This window comes from Carlito syrichta, unplaced genomic scaffold, assembly GCF_000164805.1.
Source record: "Carlito syrichta isolate Samal-C Ts95f unplaced genomic scaffold, Tarsius_syrichta-2.0.1 Scaffold303210, whole genome shotgun sequence".
NCBI lineage: Eukaryota > Metazoa > Chordata > Mammalia > Primates > Tarsiidae > Carlito > Carlito syrichta.
The window spans coordinates 36628-59371 of record NW_007247306.1 but is presented as its reverse complement, the minus strand read 5'-3'; the positions used below and the strand labels follow the sequence as shown (position 1 = coordinate 59371).

The 22744-nt window shown below is 45.8% G+C and overlaps 2 protein-coding genes across 4 annotated transcripts in view; one reads left to right on the top strand and one right to left on the bottom strand.

Annotated features, from left to right (window-relative positions):
- Nucleotides 1–14645: 14645 nt before the first annotated feature.
- On the bottom strand, nt 14646–20067 carry MED8 (mediator complex subunit 8). 3 transcript variants are annotated; one of them, XM_021712363.1, is made up of 7 exons: nt 20025–20067; nt 18575–18693; nt 17810–17954; nt 17132–17272; nt 16863–16944; nt 15958–16206; nt 14646–15043 (listed from the first exon to the last, which is right to left on the bottom strand). In XM_021712363.1, the coding sequence occupies exons 1-7, from the start codon at nt 20028–20030 to the stop codon at nt 14979–14981; spliced, it is 807 nt and encodes a 268-aa protein (XP_021568038.1). In that variant the 5' UTR covers nt 20031–20067; the 3' UTR covers nt 14646–14978. The 3 variants fall into 3 exon arrangements, with proteins under 3 accessions (XP_021568038.1, XP_021568039.1, XP_021568040.1); XM_021712364.1 differs by lacking the exon at nt 20025–20067 and having other exon boundaries at nt 17810–17936; nt 18575–18949; XM_021712365.1 differs by lacking the exon at nt 20025–20067 and having other exon boundaries at nt 17810–17914; nt 18575–18949.
- Nucleotides 20068–20161: 94 nt separating this feature from the next.
- The window catches only part of SZT2 (SZT2, KICSTOR complex subunit), a gene marked incomplete at its 3' end in the record, with an annotated part of 39108 nt that continues 36525 nt past the window's right edge, over nt 20162–22744 (top strand). The window contains exon 1 of the mRNA XM_008058096.2: nt 20162–20259. Coding sequence (XP_008056287.2) covers nt 20233–20259 — 27 coding nt within the window. The remainder of the gene's footprint in view (nt 20260–22744) is intronic.

Sequence of the window (22744 nt, the reverse complement as noted above, 5' to 3'; positions counted from 1 at the left end):
TCCCGGCAGGAAGAGCCGCGGCCGGGACTCCCCACCCCTTCCCTCGCTGCTCCCGGCCCGCCCTGGCCGGTGGCTGCGGCCTGGCGCTCGCGGGAGCATGCTGCCTCTTCCCGACGTGCAGCCCGATGGCCCAGTGCTCGGCCCCCTGGTGGCTGCCCCGCCAACAGGACCACACATCTGTTTGCGGCAGCCCCAGCTTAGGACTCGGGAAAAATTCCAGGGCTCAACCTTCCCCTGAAAGGGCTACCTCTCCAGCGCGGATGAGCCCAGAAAGATTGGCGGGAGGCAGCCGGTGTGTGCTAAGGGCTGACCTGGGGTGGCAGGAGGTCCTAGCGGGAGGGAAGCCTTCTCCAGGAGCCTGTAAACCTGGACGTGCCCTGGCATTAGGATCCTGATGAGACTGTTGCATTGGAGGTGGGAGAATTAAAGTGGCCTGGGGCAAGAATAGTGAATCATTGGCTAACTGGCCTTCACAGTAGTGAAAGGGAGAAAGGGAAGTGAAGCTGGCCGTGGCTGAATGTAGTAGGTCTTGAAGGCCAAATAGGGCAGTTTGATTTTTATTCTAGAAGTAGAGGAGAATCAGTGAAAATTTTTGAGATTATCATCAGCCGTGTATTATTCATTCACTAAGCATTTATTGACTACCCACAGTGTGCAAGTCTGTTAAGCTCAGGTGATTTGTCCCCGCTTTCTCTGTGCTTATAGTCCAGCTGAATCACTTCACCCTGGCAACCAGTGTGAGGGGGTTACTGGAGGGAGACCAGGTGAGAACAACAGCCTGAGCAAAGAAGGTTTGGAAGCTGATGAGATTGGAGGGACAGTCAATGGAGAGATTTCTTCCAGACTGCTGGACTAGTTCTGTATATATTTAGTTGTCTATTCTACATTTCCCTGGTCCCACCAACTGGACTGAACTAATAGGGGCAAAGACTAAGTTTTAGTGAAATGAAATCTGTATCTCCAGCAGCTCCTAGAACAGGAGCACACAATGATCCAATAGGTGCTTGAAGGATTTGTGGACAAAATTAGGAAATTCAGAAGAGGGGGTGGTTGGGAGAAATGATGTGTTCATAAATGGTGGGATGTAGCTATGTGGAAGTTTAGTCCTAGGGGTTAGGTAAGAGGTCTAAACCAAAGTACAGCCATGATCCAGCCCATTAGTACTTGCCCTTGAAAGGAAATGGCAGAAGAATCCACTATTCAAAAAGCTCAAACTTCTTAACATTGTACACTAAGGTCCAGCCAGATCTGGTCCCTACCTGATCTGCTCATTCTACCTGTGACACTCTTTTGGGTCACACCCTGTGCTTTAGCCATTCCCCAAGGATGTCAGCATCCTTCATACTCCATCTAGCTCCCATAATCATACTGTAATACTCTAATCATACTCAGTGTAATTATCTGTTTATCTGCACTCCCCAACTATAAGCTCCTCTCAGCTGTGGCTATGTTTAGTTATCTCTGTATCTCTAGCAACTGGCCCATTGTCTGCCATTCAGTTGACCCTTCATTATGTTTGTTGAGTGAATATTAGTGTGAATGGGACACTGCAAAAGAGAAGTCAGGGGACCCAGAGTAAAGTGGGAGGACAATAAGAATTCAGAAGCCTTTCAACTTCCTTTGGGAGCAGGATTCATTGAGTCAATAAATACTCAATGATTTTTATTGACAGCCTAATATGTCTCTGGTATACTCTAGTAACTTTGGGGTCACACCTGACTCAAAAGACCTGAATTCAAATGTTCCAGTTAGTACCTGTGTGACCTTATATGAGTTGCTGAACCTTTATAAAATGGGAACATTAAAAGAACCTATATCATAAGACTATTGTGAAGATTGAAGGAAATAGACCATATTAAGTGCTTAGCACTGTTTTTCTCAACATTTCATGGACAAAGTGAGGAACTACCCAATATATCAAAAAAGCACATACTTATATGTAGATTCATGAACAGTCTTTTAACAAATATTCTTAAACAGTTACTGTGTGTAAAGCACTGTTCTGAGAGCACTATTGACAGGTTTTGGATTAAACGTCCATCACAAGAGTGCACTAGAGATGAACAAAGCAGACCTATGATAGATGATGAAATTGTCCCAGAGGCCAAACATAGTAGCGATAGGGAACTTCAACTATGAGCTTTTAAAATTTTTTTCACATGGACCACATTGGCAAATTACCATGGCAAGCCTTCAGTAAATTTTGACTGACTACATGAATGAACATGCTCAAAAACACTTTGTTCTGCTCTTGTCCTGGTCCTGGAAGAAAGCATCTTCAAATAGTTGGTACAGACCACCTAGCCCCAAGTCTTATCAAATGGGCATCTCCATGGCCCTGGGGTTCCTGCAAAACAGTCTAATGGAGAAGATAGAGCTATAAATTAATAATTATAGTAGCACATGGTATTTCCAAGGAGATAAACACAAGGATTATGAAAGCACTGGGGTAGGGGACACCTTAACCCAGCAGGATAGGGGTTAATTCTCAAAGACATCACAACATTGACACCTAAATTGAGCCTTAAAGAACATTTCTAGAAGGCAGGGGAAGACATTCCAGGCAGAATATATGAAGGCATAGAAGCAAGAGATGTGGCGGGCTGTTTGACGTAACTCCGGCCCTAGGAGTATGTAGGAAGGGCAGGAAAGGTAGGCAGGAGTCGGTTTATGATGAGCCTTGTGTGCCATGGAAAGAAGATTGGATTTAAGCTGGGCTCGGTGGCTCAGCCTGTAATCCCGCGCCTTTGGGAAGCTGAGGTGAGTGGATTGCCTGAGCCCGCGGGTTCGAGACCCGCCTGGGCAACTTGGCGAGACCTCATCTCTATAAAAAATCAAAAATAAGCCAGGCGTGGTAGCATGGGCCTGTAGTTCCAGCTACTTGGAAGGCTGAGGCAGAAGGATCGCCGGAGCCCAGCAGGTCGAGGCTGCGGTGGCCAGGAGCGGCCACTGCACTCCAGTCTGGGTGGCAGAGTGAGAATCCAACTCAAAAAAATTTAAAAAAGAAGATTGGATTTTATTCTGTTTGTACTTTCAGCCCTGGCTACACACTAAAATCCCCTGGGGCGTTTTAAAAATGCCTGACTCTCACCTCCAGATTGACTTTAATGGTTGTTAATGGGAAGAGGCTGGGGCATGTTTACATGCTGTGTGGAAGGAAAAGAGGGGATCCAGCATAGCAAGGGGAGATTAACCTCGGGCTAAGAACACTTCTCAGACTGAAATGTATGGAAATGAAGAGCAAGTTCGTCAGTGAAATTGGAGGAAATTGAGGGAGTTTTTGTTTAAAGGAGTCTATTTTTCCCTGTAATCAGAGGTGAGGTATTTGCTGAGCATGCAGTGGTGGGGAGGGGTAGGATAAGGAGTTTTAGGGAATTGGCATCGTCTGGAGCAGCTGATGATGGAGTGCTGTGAAGACTTGGTGAGCAGAGTTGAAGGCTCCACTGGAGACCATGAGTACACCAGTTTAGAAAGCTGTGTGGGCCGGGCTCGGTGACTCATCCTGTAATCCCAGCACTTTGGAAGGCCGAGGCAAGTAGTTTGCCTGAGCCCAGAGGTTCCAGACCAGCCTGGGCAACTTGGTGAGACCTCATCTCTACAATAAATCAAGAAAGATTAGCCGGGTGTGGTGGTGCATGCCTGTAGTCCTAGTTACTTGGAAGGATTGCCTAAACCCAGCAGGTTGAGGCTGCAGTGACCATGAGCATGCCACTGTACTCCAATCTGGGTGACAGAGTAAGACTCTAACTCAAAAAGAAAAAAAAAGAAAGCTGTGTGATGCTCTCCAGCAAATGCAAGAGAGCAGAAATGGGACCATTTGAGATCTGCAGGGAAGCCATGTGGAAGGCCTTGCAGGTGAGAGAGAGTTCACTGAAGTTTAAGTAGAAAGAAAATTAAACCAGAGGCAGTCTGATAAACTGTAGAAACTGAAGGGGTCAAGGAACTCACAGGCTTGATAAGGCTGAAGGCCAGGTGTAGTGAAGAAAGAATATCTAGTTTGGCAGCTACAATTCCACCTCCTTCGTGGAGCCTTCCTGACTAAGGGGAAGTGAGGTGACTTCCTCTGGGACCCACCCTGTCTGACTCACTCCTCACTCACTGCTCTCCAAGGAGTCCTTCTCCATCCTCTTTCTCAAGAAGATAAATCATTCATGTGGTTTTTCCAAAAGTTCATCCTGAAAATTCATCTGTATGAACTCTATTCATCTGTATGACCTCTATTCCCATGATTGTTTGGGGCTTTATATGTATCAGCATCAAAATTAAATGGAAGTGGGATCAGAGAAGCAGGATTGGCAGTGAGGAAACAGAAGGGAAAAGATATGCCTGCATATTCACAAGTGAGTTCGTGTGTGGAACAATAGAGGGGAGGGAATCAGCTATGAACAATAGGACCTGAGGGTTCAGGTGAGGTACAACAGGTGTGGCAGCTGGGAATGGAAGCAGCCTCCTGGGGGCTGTATCAAGCCTCTCCCTTCACCTTCCTGTAAAGGACAAAGGGCATCTTCTACACAGTACCCACACAAAGGAGCTGAGAGGAGAGTTGAGTCCAAGAGGAGAGTTGAGTCCATGAGGACAGAAGAGCAAAGATGAAGGTGAAGGGTTTGCCAGTTAATCATTCTGCATGTCCCTGGGCCTTAGCCAGCTAGCTAGTATCCTCTTCCTAAGCAGACTGGGACCTTGACTGAAGGAACCTGGGACTGGAAAGACACCTGGCTGGTAGAACAGAGAGAAAGCATGCAGACAGTCATCATATCATCTGGAATTTGAGGGTGTGCCTGGACCTCTGAAAAGTCAGGGCCAGATCTGATCCATCAATGAGTAGCCAGTACCTACACACTATGGGTATCATTCACTGTTCACTGAACAAAAGCTCAAGAAACAGGAGAGGGTGTGATAGAATCTGCAGGAAGAGATCTGGTGAGAGAAAAGCGTTGGCTATCAGGATGGAGGAAAGAGTTCGATCTAGAAGACATGTGAGAAGGACCAAAAGGGGCAAAAATAAACTTCCTGTTCTATTCAGTACTTTCTCTGGCAAGTATGGAGCCAGCTGCTTTCTATATGCTCTTATGGTTCCATCCTGAAGGTAAGTACTATTATCACCTCTTAACTGATGAAAAAATGGAATCAGAGTGGTTGAAGGGTTTGCTCAAGGTCACATTCCAAGTAAGGGGGAAGCAACACAAGCACTTCAGGCTGAGGAAAAGGCATGAGCAAAGGTACAAACCTAGGGAAGCACAAGACAGGCACAGGAAATTATAAAGGATTCAGTTTGGCTAAAGGATTTGGTGAATGTAAGGCCTTCATGTGATAGAAGGCTAGAGTAGATAGGCCCCAAATCATAAAGTGTTTCCAGTTTTTTTAAATGAGGAGTTTTGTTTGTATAGGGGTGTCCCTGAAGATTTTTGTGTAGGGGGTTGATATGATCTCCATTGTGCTTTAAAGAAAATGTGGCAACACTAAAGCATATTATCAAGAGGAAAGCAGAGGAAGAGAGGAAGCCCAACTGGAAGCCAGCTCAGCGGCACAGGTGTGATACAACAAAGGCCTGACTCAGAGGAATGGCAGTGAGAAGGAAGAATAGGGGATACAGCAGAGAGAGGACCCAGAACGGACAGCAGGTTATTCCTTGGCTAACTCAGGTGAAGCAGGATGGAGAAATGAACACAGCATGGGACCTCTGAGTTTGAGGCAAGATGGCCCATCCATCAGGCAATCTGAAACACATACTGTAAATTCAGGAGAAAGGACAGGGGTCTAGAAAAGTCTGAGGACTCTCAGTACAGAGACAAAACCACACAAAGTGGACTGTAGTAGCCCTAGTTTGGGTTGTATTCAGATACTTTCCCATCCTCCTGCTTTCATTTCCTTTAAGGAATTCTTCTCCTACTCCATTGGTTCATTAATGTTAGTATTTGCCCCAACTTTCCCTCAATCCAAGCTGCTAATGGCACATAATCCAAGCAAAACCAGAGTTCTTCCATGGGATGAGCTCTAATAATGTAGAGTAGAGAATTGCAGAGACAGAGAGTCCAGACAACATTTGATCCCCTGAACCCACCTAAAGTCATCCACTTAACCCAAGTACAGTTGGGTCTCCTTTTATTTTTGGTTAAACTAGATTAATTGTAATGTGTTGTAAGTAAAACAGTCTAATATAGCATCAGATAAAAATGAGACTGCTAGCCGGGCTCGATGGCTCAGCCTATAATCCTGCGCTTTGGGAGGCTGAGGTGAATGGATTGCCTGAGCCCGCAGGTTCGAGACCCGCCTGGGCAGCGAGACCTCATCTCTACAATAAATCAAAAAAATTAGCCAGGCGTGGTAGCACGTGCCTGTAATTCCAGCTACTTGGAAGGTTGAGGCGGAAGGATCGCCAGAGCCCAGCAGGTCGAGGCTGCAGTGGCCGGGAGTGGCCACTGCACTCCAGCCTGGGCGACTGAGTGAGACTCCAACGCAAAAAAAAAAAAAAAAGATGGTCAAGTATACAGGGAGGAAGTAGTAAAGACTTAAGAGGAGTAGGTGAAATTTGAACCAGAGGGATTAATTGTTCAGCAGGTGAAGAAGAGTGTTGGAGAAGGAAAGAGAGGACAGACATTCTGAGTAGGGCACAGTATGTGTAAGACATGGAGGTGTGATGCAGCACCTGATCCCAGGTAGTGCCTTATGGTTACAACTGGCAGGACTTATAATAAAGTGGCAATAACATTGGAGTATGCCATGACAAAACAAGGTCTGAAGGACTGGTGGTGAAGCGAGGCAAGCATAGGACCAAAGAGCTCTGATTTTAATACCCAGTGAATCAAATACAGCTACCCATGAAGGCCTGAGCCCAGACCTATGAGGCAAGAACTCATCACAACTGCACACAGAAAGCTTTAAGTGGTGAAGAGCCCCTTTAGGGTCAGAATGTAAGAAGACTGTGGAACTGAATCTTTAGCTGGTTTGGACAAGGTACAGTTTAAAAGGGATGAAGGCTGAGTATGGTGGCTCACGCCTGTAATCCTAGCACTTTGGAAGGCTGAGGTGGGAAGGTTGCTTGAGTCCAGGAGTTCAAGACAAGCCTAGACAACCTAGTGAGACCCTGTTTCTACAAAAATCAAAAAATTAGCTGGACACAGAGGCTTATGCCTGTAGTCTCAGCTACTTGGGAGGCTACCAGGAGGTGAAGGCTGTGGTGACTGCACTCCAGCCTGGGTGACAAGAGCAAGACCCTGACTGAAAAAAAAAAAAAAGATTAAAAGGAGCATTTCAGGTGAGGGAGCTTGTTATTTGGTCTCAAATCAAAATGGTATACAATTTAAGACCCAACTGGGGCTTAATGGAAGAATATAGGCTACTACTAAGTGGGAAAAATAAAATTCACAAAACTAGATTCAAAATCGATTTATTGTGTTAGGCAATCCAATGTAAAAAGGTTCCAGTGCCTACTCTGTACTAGTTGCTAGGGAGATACTGCAGTGGGTGAAATGTGCACAAAAGTGTCTCCTGAGCCTGAGCTCTTGAGACGTGAGCACAGGGGAGCTGCAGAGGGAGGGAGAGGTTAGGACCCCTTAGAAGGACTAGTCAAACTATTCAAGCAACAATTACTGAGAGCAAATTTCTAGATGTACCATAGGAATAGCTAATATGTAGTGAGTTTCCTCCATTGTCAGCACTATTCTGAGCGCTTTGTGTGTATTAACCCATTTAAACCTTACAGCAATCTGATGAAATAGCCACTATTATCATCCCCAGGAATAAGGAAATGAAGGCACAGGAAAACTAACTTGCCCAAGGCCACACAGCTAGTAAGTAGCATGGCTAGGACTTGAACCCAGGCAGTCTGGCACTAGAATCTGTTCTTTTTTTTTTTTTGAGTTGGAGTCACACTCTTGTTGCCTAGACTGGAGTGCAGTGGCATGCTCACGGCCACTGCAGCCTCGTCCTGCTGGGCTTAGCCGATCCTTCTGCCTCAGCCTTCCAAGTAGCTGGAACTACAGACACACGCCACCACACCCAGCTAGTTTTTGTGATTTATTGTAGAGATGAGGTCTCACCAAGTTGCCCTGCCTGGTCTTGAACCCCTGGACTCAGGCAATCCTCTGGCCTCGGCCTCCCAAAGTGCTGGGATTACAGGTTGAGCCACTGTGCCTGGCCAGAACCTGCTCTTTTAACCAAAAATGTTATTTTATATTACTTCTCCAAATACAAATCATAAAGGTAATAATAACAACAGCACTACCATTTATACTGTTTATTGATAGGCCAGGTAATGTACTATGCTAGGCACACACATTATCTTGGCAAAGATCACACAGTTCTCAGGTGGAAGAACTGGGATTCAACTGACAAGCCAGGGTGCATAGAGGACAGTAAAGTACACCAGGAGCTAGAGTAAGTTTGTACAAGGTACAAATGTGAAGCATAAAGCAGGAGATAACTGACCTAACCTAGTAGGAATGGCACTGAGTTGTGGACAGACTGGATCTTTGGAAAGTTTTAAAGAGGAGTGATTTGTGAGCTGAATTTTGAAAGACAATTGGTTAAAGTGTTCCATACAGAGGGAACAGTGGGAATAAAGGAATGAAGGTTTCAAAGAGTCTGTTACATTCAGAAAACTGCAAGCAATTTGTATGGCTTGGGAAGTGGATGGCAGAAAATATAGAAGATAAATCAGGAGGAGGCAGTGGGGCTAGATCACATAAAACCTTACTTGCCTTTCCAGTAAATTTGAGCTATTTTTTAAACCTTTCCAATGAAGTAGATGTAATGGCTTTAAAAAAAAAAAAGAGTAAATAAATATCCCTGGGGAATCTAGTGGCTTAGTTTGACCTTCAGACTAGTAAGAATTCTTTGAAGTCTATTTTCTCTGAATAATGCTTGTATCCTAAATTTGTACTCTATTTTAAATTACTTACCCTCAAGTAAAATGAACCTTTCTGGATTTTATTTTTGTAGCTTTCAGTGTGCCTGGCATACCACCTTACCAACATACCAGGTATGCGAATCCCAGTTTGAGAAATAAGGAGAGCGAACTATCAGAATATATGTGTGTGTGTGTGTGTGTGTGTGTGTGTGTGTATTTTTTTTTTTTTGAGTTAGAGTCTCACTCTTTTCCCCCAGGCTAGAGTGCAGTGGCACATTCATGGCCACCACAGCCACAACCTGCTGGGTTCAGGCAATCCTTTCACCTCAGCCTTCCAAGTAGCTGAAACTACAGGCGCACGCTACCATGCCCAGCTTATTTTTTGATTTATTGTAGAGACAGGATCTCACCAGGTTGCCCAGGCTGATCTCAAACCCCTGAACTCAGGCAATCCTTTCGCTTTGGCCTCCCAAAGTGCTGGGGTTACAGACTTGAACCATTTTGCCAGGGCTGAATTTTTTTTTTTTTTTTTTTTTGAGTTGGAGTCTCACTCTGTCGCCCAGGCTGGAGTACAGTGGCATACTCACAGCCACCGCAGCCTAGACCTGCTGGGCTCAGGTGATCCTTCCACCACAGCCTTCCAAGTAGCTGGGACTACAGACGTGTACCACCACGCTCAGCTAATTTTTTGATTTATTGTAGAGATGAGGGCTCTCCAAGTTGCCCAGGCTGGTCTCAAACCTGTGGGCTCAGGCAATCCTCTCACCTTGGCCTCCCAAAGTGCTGGGATTATAGGTGAGAGCCACCACGCTTGGTTAAAAGGATTTTAATCAAGAGAATAAAGGGATCAGATCTGCATTCAGCAAGAACTATCTGGCAGCTTTTTGGAAGATGCGGTAGAGTAAGCACAACTGGAGATAGAGAGCATGGTGAGAGGCACAGAGCCAAAAATGTAGGGCAGGATGGATAGATACTGGGAAGACTGAATTGATAGATTTGATACTTGATTGGCTATGAGCGGGCTGGGGACACAGAGTGGGAATAGTTTAGAAAAGCTTCTGTATTCCTAACTTAGGTAATGTCTGGGAAAATTAGAAGAGACACAGGTGTGGAGGGAAAGATGATTGGATTTGGACATGCAGGTACCTGTGGACAATATAGGTAGAGATGCCCAACAAAAATCTGCAGCTCCACCTGGGCGTGGTGGCTCACGCCTGTAATCCCAGCACTTAGGGAGGCAGAGGTGAGAGGATTTCCTGAGCCCATGGGTTCAAGACCAGCCTGAGCAACTTGGTGAGCTCTCATCTCTACAATAAATCAGAAAAATTAGCTAGTAGTGGTGGCGTGCGTCTGTGGTTCCAGCTACTTTAGGGAGGCTGAGGTGAAAGGATCACCTAAACCCAGCAGGTCGAGGCTGCAGTGACTGTGAGCATGCCACTGCACTCCAGCCTAAGTGACAGAGTGAGACCCTGACTCAAAAAAAAAAAAAAAAAAAATCTGCAGCTCAGCAAACAGGTCTGGGCTGAAAATAAAACTTGATTGAATTATGCACATAAAAGTGTTGTCACAGAGACAGTAGGTAGAATAAGAAGAGGGTTAAGGACAAGTTCTACAGAATAACAATATTCAAAAAGCAGGCAGAGCCAGGCATGGTGGCTCACACCTGTAATCCAAGCATTTTGGGAGGCTGAGGTGGGAGGACTGCTTGAGGCCAGGAGTTCAAGACCAGCCTGGGCAGCATAGACAGACCTTCATCTCTACAAAATTAAGTAAGAAAAAATTATCCAGGCATGGTGGCAGGTGCCTATAGTCCTAGTTATCAGGAGGCTGAGGTAGAAGGCTAGCCTGAGCCGAGGAGTTCAAGACTGCAGTGAGCTACAGTCACACCACTGCAGTCCAGCCTGGGTGACAGAGTGAGGCCCTGTCAGGAAAGGAAAGAAGGAAAGAAAGAAAGAGAGAAGAAAGAGAGAAAGGAGGGAGGGAGAAAGGAAAAGAGGAAGGGAGGGAGGAAGAAAAGAAAGAAAAAAAAGAAAGCCAGTCAGCTCTGTCTACATGGTAGCAAGCCCTTTCCAAGTGGTAGCCCCTGTGCGTTCAAGGTTTTCAGGCAGGGGCCATATTGAACCTCCATAGGTAGGCACTGTGAAACCTCATGACTGAACAGAAAGGGGACCACAGCCCCTGTTCCTACTCCTGGCCCAATGTCAAGCTTCAACAGGCTACCCATCACCCCACACCCATTCTGGAGCAGACAGGAAAGGCAAATAGAAGAAAATGCACACCCCTCGGTAGTTCATTTAGAGTTAGACAGTAACCAGGAGCTGACCCAGGGTGGGCGTTTGGAAGGATTCAGCCTCCGTCCTGCCTGGTGCTGGGATCAGCTCACACGGCTCCTGTGTCCACAGGGCACAGAGAATACATTGTCCATAAGGAGGATTATTCTGTACAAGAAGCTCAGACAAAGGGAGAGGTTGTTTCCAGCTGCCTGGGGGAGGTGAGAAGGGGGTGGGAAAAGGGACCAGCCTTGCACTGGAGCATTCCTGCAGAGTTCAACTTCTTCCCTTCGGCAGCAGGACAGGAGGTGGGCAAATAACACCCCTCCAGCTCAGTCCTAATGCTGGAAGCCATTATGGAGTTAGAAGGAGCACTGGGCTACAACCTGTGTATATCAGCTGTTTCCCAAAAAAGTACAGGGTTGAGTGCAATGAACCAGCTACGTAGGGCAGCAACAGAACCAAAAGGGGAAGAAAATGAGGTAAACAGGGCAATGAGCAAAAGAAGGGTTCAGCAATGGCCAGAATCCCAGGTTCAGGGCAGAGCTGGAGAAGGAGAGATCCTAGGCAATGGGCCTTATGCTGACACGGATCAATAAGCTTCTACCTTCAACAGAATGAGCTCTGTGTTGTAGCAAGCTCTTCATGTTTCACAAGGTGCTTTTTTTTTTTTTTTTTTTTGAGCTAGAGTTTCACTCTGTCATACAAGTTGGAGTGCAATGGCAAGCTCATGGCCACTGCAGCCTTGACCTGATGGGCTCAGGCAATCCTTCTGCTTCAACCGTCCAAGTAGCTGGAACCACAGGCAGATGCCACCATGCCCAGCTAATTTTTTGATTTATTGTAGAGATGAGGTCTTGCCAAGTTGCCAGGCTGGTCTCAAGCCCCCGGACTCAGGTGATCCTCTCACCTCCGTCTCCCTAAGTGCTGGGAGTACAGGCGTGAGCCATTGCACCTAGGTAGCTGTTGCTTCTTTCTCCACCCTGGACACAAACCGGGGAGACAATGACCTAATCTATTTTTTCAGGGGCCCCAAGAGTAGGAGAAAGCATAATCTCCAAGCAAAACAGGGCAGTCAGAAACAGGAATACTACCAGAGTAGGCCAAGAGAGTTATCTTTTTTTTTTTTTGAGTTGGAGTCTCACTCTGTCACCCAGGCTGGAGTGTGGTGGCATGCCCATAGCCACCACAGCCTTGACCTGCTGGGCTTAGGTGATCCTTCTGCCTCAGCCTTTCAAGTAGCTGGAATTACAGGCACATGCCACCACACTCAATTAATTTTTTGACTTATTGCAGATATGAGGTCTTGCCAAATTGCCCAGGCTGGCCTCAAACCCGTGGGCTCAGGCAATCCTCTCACCTCTGCCTCCCAAAGTGCTGGGATTATAGGCATGAGTCACCGTGCCCAGCCAAGAGTCATCTTTTGCAAATCCTAAATGTGAGCAAGTATGACCTCTTCTTCAAAGGAAGCTCCACATATATCCCCTACTGAGGGAATGAGTGTGTTAGGGGTGGAAGATACACATTCTCCAATTTGGTGTTTACTAGGCTATGTGGCTGTATCTCCCCCAAAATGGGAGATGCTACAGAGGTTTGTGTACCCCCAGAAATTTTTTAGAGGGGCAGGGGATGGAAATGAGAGCATGTGCTTCCAGAGTGACGAATATAGGTGTAAGTGCTTCCAGAGTAAGGAGTGTTTGCTTAATGGCATGAGATGTAGGTAACATCCTACATACGTTCCTGTTAAGACAGAAGGACATTTCAATTCTAGAAAGACACAGAATCTGTTTTAATAGTGTGGTGAGAATGAAGCCAGTATTAGCCTGGGACAACAAAGAAACTTGGGGTTGGTGCCATCCAACCGGAGGGAACCTTTTCGTGAAATAAAGGACACCAATCACCAAAAGATGCTCCAGGGGTTTTAGAGAAACACAGCCAGAACTCTATCCAATATGCCAGTTAGCTTTGACACTTCTAGTGGGAAGGAAAAGAGGTGACAAAATAAAGAACACCTGAGTGGGCTAATGAGGCAGAACTGTTTAAAGTAGGGGAAAGGTCTGGCATTGCCTCAGAGGTGATGACAGGACTCTCTTGCTGCTGTGTATTGTGGACAGTGAACTTTGTAGACACCATTCCTTGTCTTGATGCAACAGGAACAGATGTGACATCTGGGACCACTTTCCCAGTGCTTTGCTGCCACAGCCTGGCAGAACTCTGTTTGGCACTGAGCAAATGCCAAAGTACCAGTGTGTGACAGAGAGACAGAAAAAAATGCAACTGGAAGGTAAGAACAGGAGGGAAGTCTCAGGATTTTTAGATCAAATTTAATTAAAGATAAGACTTTTTATGGAGAACAAATCAGAACTGCCTTGCAGCACTCTTGAAATAGTCTCTGATCCCTATGTAGCTTTCATAAATTGCTGTCAGACAACCCTCAGCCAATGATTCTCAGGAATCCTTTGGTCCATTTCTGCTGACTCATCCCCTGCCCTTGCCCAAAAAGGAGTGCTAAGAAAGGCAGCTCAGGCTGGATGTCCAAGCCTACTCTGTTCTTCAAGTTTATAAAAGCAAGCAAAGCTATTGAGGGCTGCCCCTCCCACCTTCAGTCTGGCTTGTATTTGAGCCACAGGCTTAGTGGAAAGGAGAAGAGCCATCCTGGCTAGAGTCTGCTCTTACAAGAACAACTAAACCCTATTGGCAGTGTGAAGTACAATTCCCCTCAACTTACAAAATATGAAAACTTAGTCCAGGGAAAGGGGCTTCTTCTTTTTTTTTTTTTTTCTTTTTGAGTCGGAGTCTCACTCTGTCACTCAGGCTGGAGTGTAGTGGCATGCTCATGGCTTCCGCAGCCTTGACTGCTGGGCGCAGGCTATCCTTCTGCCTCAGCCTTCCAAGTAGCTAAAACCATAGGCATGTGCCACCATGCCCAGCTAATTTTTTTTATTTACTGTAGAGATGAGACCTCACCAAGTTGTCCAGGCAGGTCTCAAACCCATGGGCTCAGGCAATCCTCTCGCCTCGGCCTTCCAAAGTGCTGGGATTACAGGCGTGAGCCACTGTGCCTGGCAGGGACATTTTCATGGGCTGAAGAAAAACCCTTTCTCACAGTCCTGCCTGGCAGAAACACTTCCTGAGAATTTCCCCATCTACTGGTCCTTTGACATTTTCCTTCATGTATATAGGGTAGGGTAAAGGATAAGGGCCTTTGTGACTATTTCCCGGGTAAGAGCTGAACTGACTTCTCAGAGGACGCAGAGAAGAGCAGGCCCAAGTTTTACCAGAGCTGTAGGTGGAGTTTGTCCCAGCCCAGAAACCTCTTAACCTGCAGCTTAGAGGATATCCAGGATGGAACCCAGGAAGAAGGACCTGCAGAGACAGTGTGCCTCCAAGGACACAAAGGTTGCTACAGTTTCTGGCAGCACGAAATAAGCACAAGTTTATTTGCTCTCGTGTCTATCAGCTCACTATTGACATGAAGCAGTAACAGATCAGGGTAAATTCTGGATCAAGGATTGTGGAAGACAGTGGAAAGAAAGTAGATAGTAAAAACTATCATTTATTGAATACCCATTACTTCATATACTGTGCTGAATGTTTTACATTCATTTTTTCATTTTAATCCTCACAACAATCCTATGAGGTAGGTATCATCACCATTTACAGATGAGAAAGCAGGCTCAGAAAATTTAGGTCACTTGTCCAAGATCACACAGTGAGTCAGTGGTGGAGCTGGGATTTGTCTGTTGCTGAAAGCTCATGTTCTTTTTACTGTACCCATCTAGATGAGCCTTGAACAGAAGGTAATTTCACTGCCCAGCTCTACAAAGAGCACGTGGGAATGGAGGTTGTTAGCCACACACTCACCGCTGGTAGGGATGCATTGAAGCTGACTTGATGTTGGTTTTTATTCCACTTGGCATTTTCCCTAAAAAGAACATGAAGAAAGATATCTGAAACAAGGTAAGACTTTCAAGACAAATCAGACATGTGGTATTTCAGGTCCCCTTCTGCTACCTCTTTATCATCTCAGAACTTCTGTGGCCTCTGAACCTGGTTGGCAGAGAAGAGAGGTGTGGTTCTTCACCCAACTCTCTCCCTGATGGTGGCTAGGAGGAAAGGAATGATGTGGGAAAATAGTAGGAGGGGTCAGAACACAACCCAGCAGTCTTCTGCTCATCCACTCCTGAAAGACAGCTAAACCTATGTGATCCCCATTTAATGTCACAGGTAAAAGAGTACTATGTTCTCTCTCTTCTTTTTCCTTTTTAGAAAAATATCATAAGAACTACAGAATCTCTCATTTTAATTGTCCCTTTTCCCAGACAACTTGGAAGAAATACCTCTTTAGCTGCTTGCATCTAAATTGTTCTCATAATTAAAACGGTGAGCAGGAGAGAAGACAGGAAGCCAAGAGTAAGAGAGACAGGATACAGAGAAAAGAATAAATGTAGGACTGGGAAACTTGCCTGCTTGTCAATTTCTTATGCACCTACCAAATGGTCACAGGGTCTGACCATGGATTTCACTACTTATGAAGAGATACTGACAACACACCTAATAACCCAAGTATATGAGACAGAAGGATATTAAGACAGAGGTGTGAGATATAGATGGAAGACAAGAGCAGTTTCTGTTACTCAAAGTACTTTCTCATTCTCTGGTGCCTGTTGCAGAAGTCTCAGATACGACTTTTTTATTGCTGAAAATTGTTTACTAGTTATGGTGCAAAGAAGAAAAGGAGAAAATCTTCATGGTTGGAAATGCTGGGGGCTCAGATAATCTAGCTTACTCTCACTTGCCTGCTCAAACTCAGCTACATTTCAACCCCTGCCACCTTACCTGGTTGACCTGCTTGAGCCATTTGTACCCCACTGAGCATTGGCTGCTGCTGGCTTGGAGCTCCTGCCATCTGCACCTGCTGTAATCCTGAGCTTCCTGCGAGGATTGTCCCAGCTCCTGGCTGGCCTGGCTGGCCAGGACCACTGCTGCCTGAAGGTCTCCAATTAGACAGCCCCTTCCCAAAGGCAACAGCTGCCACCAAGGCATTGGTGTCTGCAGGGTTAAAGGTCTGCTTGTTTGGCCGGAGACCTAAAGAAGAAGTGGGGACTGTGACATATGCCTCTGGTGCATGACCGAACCTGGCAGCTGAAAGACCAGTATGAGTATCAGGGTCTGGCAGGTTCTGATGTCAGCAACATCTAGACTCCCTTGTACCGCAAAGGAAGAGCCAGAGAAACCCCAAGCCTATCTCAGAATTCTCTCTTCTCACTTTGCCCATTTCTTCCACTTGATTCAGGCTGACCTTAAATAAGGCGTTGGACGCAAACCCTTTCCCAAGTAGTTCATTCTCATTTCCTAACTTCACTTCTGCCTAAACCACCATTCCTATTCCAGTAATTTTTTTTTTTTTTTGAGTTGGAGTCTCACTCTGTCGCCCAGACTAGAGTGCAGTGGCCGCTCCCGGCCACCGCAGCCTCGACCTGCTGGGTTCCGGCGATCTTTCCGCCTCAGCCTTCCAAGTAGCTGGAACTACAGGTGCGCGCTACCACACCCGGCTAATTTTTTTATTTATTATAGAGATGAGGTCTCACCAAGTTGCCCAGGTGGGTCTCGAACCCACAGGCTCAGGCAATTCACTCACCTCAGCCTCCCAAGGCATGAGATTACAGGCTGAGCAACCGAGCGCGGCTTCCCGTAATCTTATCTACCTCTACCTCTCCATTTTGCCACCAATCCCTCCATACCTCCACTCTCTGATTCTCGCTCCTCTTTATTGATTTTCTCCAGAAGGTTTGAGCACATTTTATTCAAGCTCTGGATCTGCTTCTGTAACACACACAAGTTTGTGCAGTTTAGGGTAAGTAGGAAATAATATGGAGATGTTTATTTTTTGTGTTCCTCCAGAGGCAATTTTGGTGTAACTAATGGTGCATTTCTACTAGATAGGAATGTTAAATCCTAGCTTCTCATGACGGGACAAGGATGGGGCAGCAGGACAATGACTCAGTCCAACCTGAGCTGCATCTGCACCAATGCGGGCAGCATCCGTCGTCAGTTGCTTCTCCTGCTCTTCAACCTCAGGATCAGGCTTGGTTCTCAGATGGTCAGGGACTACCTCATGGCTGAAAACGGGCACCCGACCTTCAGTCTGTCGCTGTAACACACAGATTTTATTGATCCTACTATGCACTCCAAGAAGAGTTAGTCTAGCCTGATATACAGTCCCTTCCACAAGCAAACTGCATTTTCAGGGAAGACACAACCCGAGATACAATATCTAGTTTCCTAGGACAATGCCCCCTTTACTCCATTCTTCATTTCTGCCTTCACACACCCTGTCTCTACCAGACCTCGGGGCAAATTAAACTACCTCTCTCTGCTACATTTTCATCAAAGACTAGAATATACAAAATCACAAAAGGATAGACTTTTTGGCTCAAGACAGATGTTGGAAGAGAAAGATTTCTGCCTTGGTGACATATGCCTCAGGTTATTATACCATTATTTGGAAGTGGCTCCCTCACCTCCAGAAGGACAAACGCAAGACCTCCAAAATGCAGCCCTTGCTTCCTACTGCCACACATTATTCCACAATAAAACCTCTAACCCAGTCAGAATAACAATCAAAAACAGTGATCTGGGTTCTCATCTAAGAACTTTATTTCACAACTTGTACCTTTTCTCTTCTTACCATGAGATCTTCATCTCGGTCTGGGGACAACACCAAAGGGATGATGACCTGGTTACGGAACAGTGGTGTCTTTTCGTGCTTCAAGACCTTGTTCAGAGTATTCAGCTGTCCAGAGAGCAAGGCAAAGCTGTCCAGGACTGAGGGCCTGGTAGTGGTAAGAAGGTGTCAGAATGTTCCACCACTTCCCTAGGGTAGTTCCCAGTAAGTAGTTTCTAAAGGATCCTCTGACCAGGAACACCAAGATTCATCCGCAAAAGTCTCATAGCCCTATGACTAGCCTAGGTGGTAGCCAGACTAGTTAACGGGGATGATGAAGTTAGGAAAGAGGGACATGCTTTCAGTTTCTGATACAGATGTAGAAACAAGGCAGTTTATTGCTTGAATGGGGTGGGGAACACTGGCAAAATAGGAACCATGGCTACACCACTACAACTAAAACTTCAGAACTGGTTAAAGCCTCCTTTTCAGCCTAGAAATAGAAGCCATGCTTCTAGAGCAGTTGGACCCCACTGTAGTGGGAAAACCTCATCACTAGAGAAGCCAAAGGGTAAGCATCAAAAACTAGAAAAGTACCTGGGTTGGGAAACTGAGCATTCCTCTACTTCCTTGCCATGAACTTGTTAAATGTTGGGAAACCCACCTATTTCCAAACCAAAAGATGTTTGCAAACTGATAAATGGTTACATCACTGGAAATGTCCTATTCGTCAGGAAGCCAGGCCCCCCGCCCATAGAACCCTCCTCAGCTCGCCTTGGCAACTCTTACCAGGTCAACCGGTCATACTCGTTTTCCAACTTGTAAATGAAACTCCCCAGTGAGTTCTTCAGATCAGCCACTTGACTCAGCAGTGCATCTAATGATGCCTCAAGCTGCTTCTCCTCCCTCTGCACCAATAGGAACAGGTTGGTTACCCAAATAAATGTTGAGTATGACACATACAGAGGAAGGCTGAAAAGCCAGGGAAACACTGTGCAACACCAGTCAGATAACACAGGATCTCATTGGCACAGGACAGCCAGGTTGTTTTCTATCTTTGGTATTTGGGTTACAGACAGCATCAACCCTTAGACCTTTCAACCTGTCCACCTGTCCCCAAGTCCTCCCACCAACTGATTCCTTTCTCCCATCATCTCCTAATCCACACCTAGTTTTCCTCTGCATTAGGTACACATCCTACTCTCCGTCATTGAGAAATTTTTGCCAGACATAATGCCGGAGTTCATTATCTCATGTGCACCTCTGCAGTACATGTACTCCAGTTTCTGTCCTAACATCTGCTTTGTGAGCCTGGCTGTCTTGTCAACCTCTGAGAAATCTGCTTTTCATGAAGCTTTCTCTGATATCAGCCCTGCTCTTCCCTCTACCTTGTCCCCACCAACCATCCTAGCTTTTCATTTGCTTTCAGCATTTGATATTTCAACCTTCTCCTTGCTGAATTAATTTGCACAAATTTATCTCTATGTCAATATTCCTGTTCTTTTTTCACAAGCTTAATCAACCCATAAACATTTATTGAGAGACTACCAGGTGTAAGAAACTAAGTGACAACTGAAAAAACAAAAACTACACATGCTCTTAAGCACTGGACAATTTTAAATGCTGGAGGTCTGCAAAGAATTTTCTTCCCATCTGTGGTCTCCTGTTTCTTCACCCTCAACAACTCTTGGGCACAGGCTGGGAAGAATGATGCAAAACCGTCCTGCAAACCCTATAATGTGCCTGACGGCAGCTTGATCCTGAATTCCACTATGGCCTCAGATTATAAACAGTTTAGCTTGCGGCACCGTAGCACACAATTCCTTCACTTCTCAGGCTTCTCTCCAATGACAGATCCCCTGTTACGTCTGCATCCATCTAATAGCCTATGACCGGGTCTGAGCCAACCCACCACTTTCTTGAGCTGTCTTCTTTGGACTACCTCTCAGCCTTCCCAAATTACAACCTAATCCTTTCCCACACCCAAGCAAGTCAGTGCTGCCTCCTCCCTCCTGATTTAGCCCGAGTCCGTCTCTCTCCTGTCAGCCGGGCTCCACCCCCACATCTCACCTGCGGCGCTCCCCTTCCAGTTGGCCTTGCCCCCCATCCTGCGTTCCCTTATCAGCCGCGGGTTTCGTACGCTTCTCTCGGCCCCAACTCTTCATTTCCCCAGCCAGCCAACTCCCGGCCCCCTTATACCAAGCTAGCTAACCGCTAGTTGGCCGAAGCCGGCGCTCACCTGCATCGCGGCGGCGGTAGCGGCCGCAAGACCTTCCTCTTCCGGTTTTTCTGTGAGCAACTCTGACAAGGCCTCGTTCACCAATCAGATAACTTGGAACTCGGCCCTCCCATCCACTTCCGGTTCCTGCCTGGTGCGGAGGTAGCCAGGTCAGGGGTCAGGAGTGGAAGGCCCTCACAGGCCCGGGCCGGCGCGGGAGGGCTGTGTGATGGCCTCGGAGCGCCCGGAGCCGGAGGTGAGGGGCGGGTGGGCGCAGCGCTGGGTCCAGAGATCCGAGGGGGAGGGTCCGGCGGACAGGCGTGGCATTGGCCTCCTCTGGGTCTGGGGGTGGCCCGCCTGAGTAGTCTTGGTTGGGACCGGCCCAACCCCGAAGGCCTGACAATCGAACCTCCTCCCCGCGGTCCGTAGTTTCCTCGGGGGCTAGAGGAGAAATTCTTCGCTTTGTTTTGTTTACTGAAATTTCATCCGCGTCGTCGACTCTTTGACCTAGTGTTGGTGGTTTGAACAAAACCCGTATTTTGATTTTCTGTGGTAGTTTCAGTGGGGACCGCGGCAATAGACTTACTTTGCCTGTTTCTGCATGTCTTCAAGCATTGGAATGCAAATAGCGTGAATTAGTTTAGTTCTAACGCTCATACTTTTGGAAAAGCAGCTTTAGTTTCGTGAGAAAACATTTGACTCTGAGAGACCTGGTTCCAATATCGGCGCTGCCATGTAACTATCTGCAACCTCGGGGAAGTCTTAACTTCCCGTATCCTGTTTCTTTCTTTATAAAAGTCTGTCTTAAGATTTATTGTGACGATCATATATATTAAACCATTAAAGGCATATATGTTCATTAGATTCTAAGGATCATGCAAAGAACTTTGTGTCATTCAGACTTTTTTCTGGGAAGGTGGCAATATTCACTCTCATTTCTAGAGACTGAAAACTGAAACGTGAGAGTTTAAGTACCTTACCCAAGAGCTACTCAGCTGGGGAGTAGCAGAGTTCGGAGTTAGAAAATCTGAGCATAAAAATCCCAGATTTGTGTAAAACACCACAAACTAGGAGAGGTGCTCAGCATTACAAGAGAATACGCTAGTAGGTGGGAAGGGAGAGGAATACACACACACACACACACACACACACACACACACAGTAGTCATAACTTATTGCATGGGAGGCACCATTCTGAGCACTTTACCAATATCAATTAATCTCCAATCCTATGAAGTGGACACTATGATCATATCCTTTTTTCAGTATAGGAAACTGAGGCAAGGAGGACATTAGGAGTAACAAAGTTACGCAGCTAGTAAGTATTATAATCAGGACTCCAAAACAGGTGGTCTGACTCCAGACCTTGTGTTCTTAACCATAACATTTATAGTAAAAATAATAATGTAGCCACAGGATGGTAAATCTCCAGTTCATTGGGATTTGGTGTGATAACACTGAATATGGTGGTAGGAAACTATGCCTTATTTGAAAGAATCAGCCATGTTCACAAAGGTGGTAGAGTAGCCCATGCATCAGAAATATCAATATTGAGAAAAACCTATGAAATAGTTTAGAATATGTTTAGTTGCAGATTAGAATGAGAGGAAATGGGATATTGTGGAGAAATAACCATATCTTTTAAACAGATAGTCTAAAACGACTCTGCCTTATAGAAATCTAATGCAAGCCATTTATGTCATATTACATTTTCTAATAGCCACATAAAAAAGTGAAACAAGTGAAATGAATTTTAATATGTTTTATCTAACTCAATATTTCCAAAATATCATTATAGCATATAATGAATATTTTAAAATTATGAGATGTTTACCTTTTTTGTACCAAGTCTTTAAAGTCTAATGTATTTTACATTTACAGCTCATCTCGTTTTGTATTAGCAATACTGCAAGTGCCCAGTAGCCTCATATGATAGCGGTTACCATATTGAACAGTGCAGATCTAAAGTAATTTTGAGTCAAGACACATAATCCTGGGAGTCTCATTCAGCCAAAAATTAAGCAGTCTTGTTAAGTTGTTGGTTTGTGCTTCTAAAAATTTTATCAGAAGGTAAAAGAAGTGAAGAGTTCTTTCCCTGGATGTAATAAGGTGACTTTCTTTTTTTTTTTTGAGTTGGAGTCTCACTCTGTCGCCCAGACTGGAGTGCAGTGGCCGCTCCCGGCCACCGCAGCCTCGACCTGCTGGGCTCTGGCAATCCTTCCGCCTCAGCCTTCCAAGTAGCCAGAATTACAGGCATGCGCTACCATGCCCGGCTGATTTTTTTATTTATTGTAGAGATGAGGTCTCGCTGCCCAGGTGGGTCTCGAACCCGTGGGCTCAGGCAATCCACTCACCTCAGCCTCCCAAAGGTACAGGATTACAGGCTGAGCCACCGAGCCCAGCAGGTGACTTTCTTTTAAAGGTTGTCAGGATTTCAAGAAAGATAGAGCATATCAGATTCAGGAAATCATTCATTCATCAAATACTTGAAATAGTTTATGAGTGCTGGCATGGACTCAGCATTGTGCTAAGTATCAGGGTGGATACGGAGCAGTGTAACACAGATTTGCTCCCTATCTTTATGGCGTAAACAAACATTGAATTATGATAATAAGTTCTGGAAAGAAGTGAAGGAGGGTGTTTAACAGGAGTTCTTAACCTACTTTTGTTTTTGTTTTTGAGTCAGGGTCTCACTCTGTCACCCAGGCTGGAGTGCAGTGGCATGATCTGGTCTCACTGAA

Coding starts and splice junctions, on each gene's coding strand:
- MED8 (XM_021712363.1), bottom strand. Junction 17,273..17,809: donor ACCGAGATGAAGATCTCATG/GTAAGAAGAGAA, acceptor TGTGTGTTACAG/CGACAGACTGAAGGTCGGGT. Junction 15,044..15,957: donor GGCTCAAGCAGGTCAACCAG/GTAAGGTGGCAG, acceptor TGTTCTTTTTAG/GGAAAATGCCAAGTGGAATA.